Source organism: Rosa rugosa, chromosome 6, assembly GCF_958449725.1.
Source record: "Rosa rugosa chromosome 6, drRosRugo1.1, whole genome shotgun sequence".
Lineage (NCBI taxonomy): Eukaryota > Viridiplantae > Streptophyta > Magnoliopsida > Rosales > Rosaceae > Rosa > Rosa rugosa.
In genome coordinates, this window is record NC_084825.1 from 12,523,676 (window position 1) to 12,528,489 (window position 4,814).

The following is a 4,814-nucleotide window of genomic DNA, read 5'->3' on the forward strand; positions in this document are numbered from 1 at the left end:
TGGCTGCACTGAACTACCAGCCAACCACCTATGATCCCTACTACCAAGGTGAAGAGGTTTTTCCAGAAGAAGATGAAGAGGATGAGAATGATGTCTCTGCCTTTGAGTTAACCGGGAGGAAAAGCTCAGCCCTCAAGCAGCTGAAATTAACTAACACTACTACAATTATGGGATACAAGGACACCAAACAAGGACACATAATTTGTGTGGAGTCCTTAAAGGGTTATAAGGACACTCAGCATGTAAATAATAGTTTTAAGAGGGTGGAGACTATTTCAACGACACAGCCGACGTGTTTAATTCACTGCAATGCTCCCAAATTTCACTTCGCGCGCGAGCTGGCTCCCTCCCCAAATTTCAATTCCCTCCTCCCAAATTTCACTTCCCTCTTCCCCCAAATTTTCGACTTCCCTCTTTAATTGAAACCCACTAGAAGAGAAAAGATGTTGTTTCACTTCCCTCCTCATGCTCTCAGATTTCTTCGTCTCCCAAAACCTCTCAGACCCCAGCACCACCGCGATGACCTCGACCGAGACGGAGGATGCCGTACGACGTCGCACCGCTATCAACGATTACCTGAAGAGGTTACTCCAGCACAAGGAGCTCCAAGTCCGCGCAGGTCAGATTTGCACTCCAAACCCTCTTCTATCCAACTACAAATGTTCCCAATTTGTTCAATTTTTAGTCTAGGGTTTCGATTCCGATTTTCAATTCAGCCGATTTTGTGCCCTAGTTGTTAATTTTGGTTGATGTAGTTTCTGGGCAGTGGGTTTCTGTGTGAATTGGGAAATTTAGATGGTATGAGGAATTTGTTTGGGTCTGAATTGCATGTTTCGGGTTTTGCAGTGCGAGAAAACTTGCAAGGAGCTAAGAACGATTTTGGGAAAACTGAAGATGATTTGAAGTCGCTTCAAAGTGTTGGTCAGATTATAGGGGAAGTTCTGAGACCTCTCGATTATGAACGCTGTAAGTAAAGCTTGGACCTTTGTTTGTCTAGAACATAAACATAGTTCCTGGAAACTCTTGGTGATTATGATTTTGTTAGGATTGATCGGCCTCTAAGTAGAAAATGGAAACTTTTGGTGAATGTAATTTTGTTAGAGCTGCTTCGTGTTTGAGAAGTGTGGAAGTGATTATGTTTTGGATATGACTACTCTAACTATTATGAGGGCTCTTCCTAGAAAGGTAATTACGATTCTATTACTAATGATATGAATTGACATTGTATCTGTCTACTCTTGAACATTCTTGCTTAATTTGACTTGCAGGACAAATGCCATAATCCCAGTATTAGTTTTATTCTGAAGCATAAACAATGTAGGTTGTTAAAGTGAAATCAGCCATCTCAAGGTCTGGTAATTCATTCTCTCTCTCTCTCTCTCTCTCTATATATATATATATATATATCGTATTTGAAACTGGAGAAATGAATAAAAGTAATTACATGTGGGAAAGGAATAGATATGCAGAAGGCAGTGAGTCATATTGCTGCAGTCCAATATTTTCCCAACCATTTCTAGAAGTGCGAGGTATTTATGTTTTCTGATAATATTAGCTTTAGCATGGGTAGATTTTTGTGTTTTCCAAATAACACAAGTTTAACAAATTTTGGTTACCTATTGATGAGTTAATGTTCTAGATTAAATTCTTTTTAGACAACGTCTTGCTAGTGAATCTCATATCTACTTGATCTTCAGATAGTGCATCTGGAAATGGCACACATCCACGCTTCACTTTAAAAAGTCCTATCTTTCTGAAGGCAGGGAAGAATGAAATTGCTCTGCTCAGCATGACAGTTGGTCTGCAGGTACATTTTGCTTCTCCTGATTGCCATGCTATATTACCTCTTAACTGTTTATTCATGTAATAATGGATGCAGAATCCTGGTTATTTGTAATAAAGGGATGTTTCTAGTGGGTAACCTGAAAAAGCATTTGACCACATTGATGGTCGAATCTCTAGAATATGGTCTTCTTTTTTTCTTCAAATGAAGATATCATCTTTAGAAAAGTTTCCTGGCATGTATATACATATTATAGCTGGCTCTTTAGCAGTCAATTCTTTATCTTTTTTGCCCGAATGCTACATTTTCAATGACTTAATGCTCTTTTCTTTGTACTCTAATTAATGTTCCAGTGTAAACTTTTTTTTTTGTTCAGTCCTATCAGACTTTGTTTCGTGAGGGAGAGTGCTTTTTGCACATTGTCTCTTTACTAAATGGTAACCTTGATGATGCTAAAGGAGAGACTTTGGTTCTGGGTGTCCTTCAAACTCTTACCTGTTTGCTTGCAAGCAATGACACATCAAAGGTAATTTATCTTTAGACCTAGATGGACATCTTGTCTCCTGTATTATAATGTTTTGTTTTACTTTCCTATCCAAATAAGATAATCCTTACCCCCCCCCCCCCCTTTCATTTGGTTTTGTTTCTGTTAGTTAGCCATTGTTGAATCTTTGATTGCTTCATATATGTTAACATGGTTGATTGCAGACAATAAGTTGACCTTAGCTTATTGGTTCACTGTTTCATTACATCTTTTATATAATTGAGTAAAGGGACAAAATGATCTAAAGTTCCAAAGAATGAATGACAAAGTAGGGCTTCATCCCATTCAGCTTCTTTTTTTCTCTCTCTCCTTAACAGTTAATACACACTCATACACAGATGAACCGGTTTACAGCTGAAGTGGTCAACTAGTTGTAGAAAAATAAAGAAGTGAGTTTTGAGTTTGAATATTGATCTTGAAAGGGTGTATGTTCATGGTCGAATTTGAACGGAAGACAAAACCGACTAAAAGGATCATGATACCGTGCTAATTTGCAGTTCAGCCCCTTTTCAAAAAGAAAAATAGTTTATTGTCTATCCCCTTCTTTTGCCCTGGCAAACTTTGCCTTCTGTCTCCACAAGGATCCTTCTCAATTCTCAAGGTATAACCTTTCTCTTTCAGTCATTGAGGATCATTCACTGCCCTCCTTTCCCCAAGCATCCAAAAAAGAGATCTTGCCCCCACTTAAAATTCTAAATACAGCTCTCTCTATGCATGTGCCCTGGTGCAACTACATGTCAATACAATATTGGAGGCATACATGCATGGATGAACAAATTGTCAATGATCCTGATTTGTTCCTTGCAGTTGCTGTATTGTTTCGAGTTAACATAAGCATCATATATTCTGTATATTTGCTTATCCTTGTTTATTTGATGTTGTTGCAGCCTGAATTATCTGCTCTCGTAGAAGCCCTTGAACAGTGTGCTTGCAATCCTGATGTTTCTAGCCCTTGAACAGTGTGCTTGCAATCCTGAATTATTTTGTAGAGGTGTAAGTTTTTCAATATACTCTTTAACTCTGGGCCTGCTGAAGATTGTTAAATGTGAAATTTGAATTTTTTTTTTGTTCTATTCCTTGCATGTGTTGATCAAGCAGATAATGTGGTTTTCTGTAATATTCAGTGCTGCAGGGTGACTCACTATAGCATTTGCAGAGGTTTCTTCTTTCTTTCCTATCTCTATATATATGCACAATTAATATGTTCAAATTTACATTTTACCAAAGGGAATGATTCAGAAACATTTTCACAGATAAGTCTTTAGATTGGACTGAAACTTTTGAATACATTGTAGACATATATAGTTGTAGTAAAGGTTGTTGGCAAGTTCGAATTGATACTAAAAATGTTCAGATGAAGATTGTCAGTGATTGCTAGGAAAAATTCAAAGGCATTTTTTCCTCCTTTTGTGGCTTCTTTTTGTTTCCATGGTGGTTAGATCACTAGCTTACTATGTTCTTACTGAGCTCTTCATGATGCAGTGCCATTAATATTTTGATGCTCAAAAGGAAAGAAAGAATCGTAAAACAATTCATTGGGAGATGGTTAAGGTAGATTTCTACTTTTGTAGTTTTCCTTTAATCTGATGGTAAAAAATTATTGGGAAGAAAGAAATTATTGAAACTCTAAGAAGCTCAATTTTAAAGTTGGTTAGTAATACTATCTCAGTGGTTAATAAGAAGGTTAATTAGTTCAGTTATGTGATACTGGGGGTTTTGCAGGGCTTACATACTGTTTTGCAGGTTGTCAAAGAAAGTGATTGTGACCCCTTCCTTGGTGATTGCAATCACTTTCTTTGACATGTGATGCTTTCTGCACTAGAGGTATTACTTTATGACACAAGGAACTTATCACTTGTGATCAGATTCTGTACCAGATCATGTATACTAATTTTATCTTCCCTTTGCCAGTGGAAATTTGCATTTATCTTCTCGTTTGAAATGTTCATTGCTTTGTTCCTTTTCTGCCTGTAGAGAACAGAAGTTTCTGGTGATTGTGAGTAATATCTTGGACTGGAGCATGCTAGTGTAGTTTCTGGTGAAAGTTTCTATCTGAACTCTTCACTTTCAAGAAATCAAATACACTGTAAACAATTAGAATGCTAGTATAGTCTCCCAAATACTCAATATCTTGAATTATTCTCATTTGTAATTGAGTATAGCTGGAAGATTTGAGATTGTATTGAACTGAATATTACTAGTTTGCAGATCGGTTTGGTTGGCCAAGTCTGCAAGTCATATGTATTGTGATATGGACTTGAATTTGAGTATAGATCATACTTTGAATATATTTTTTTTGGACAATTTTTCAGTTTTAAGGACACAGTTTATGTGTCCTCTATTATATTTAAGGACATCTATTTTTCGGATGTAAGGACACAATTCAAGTGTCCTCTTATACATATAAGGACATTGTTTTTGATAATATAAGGACACAAATGAAGTGTCCTCTTATAGTTACAAGGACATTGTTTTTGATGATATAAG

The 4,814-nt window shown here is 36.7% G+C and overlaps 1 protein-coding gene across 6 annotated transcripts; it reads left to right on the forward strand.

The window, feature by feature from the left end:
• Nucleotides 1–214: 214 nt before the first annotated feature.
• Nucleotides 215–4,556, forward strand: LOC133714453 (uncharacterized). Of its 6 annotated transcripts, XM_062140578.1 has the most exons (8): nt 221–619; nt 847–966; nt 1,698–1,807; nt 2,160–2,309; nt 3,215–3,237; nt 3,275–3,320; nt 3,452–3,485; nt 4,302–4,556. In XM_062140578.1, exons 1-8 carry the CDS (start codon nt 466–468, stop codon nt 4,319–4,321), a joined length of 657 nt encoding a protein of 218 aa, XP_061996562.1. In that variant the 5' UTR covers nt 221–465; the 3' UTR covers nt 4,322–4,556. The 6 variants fall into 6 exon arrangements, 1 of the variants encoding a protein (XP_061996562.1); XR_009848671.1 differs by lacking the exons at nt 3,215–3,237; nt 3,275–3,320; nt 3,452–3,485; nt 4,302–4,556 and adding exons at nt 1,046–1,185; nt 1,269–1,350; nt 1,462–1,529 and having other exon boundaries at nt 215–619; nt 2,160–2,181; XR_009848672.1 differs by lacking the exons at nt 3,215–3,237; nt 3,275–3,320; nt 3,452–3,485; nt 4,302–4,556 and adding exons at nt 1,067–1,185; nt 1,269–1,350 and having other exon boundaries at nt 219–619; nt 2,160–2,186.
• Nucleotides 4,557–4,814: the final 258 nt, after the last annotated feature.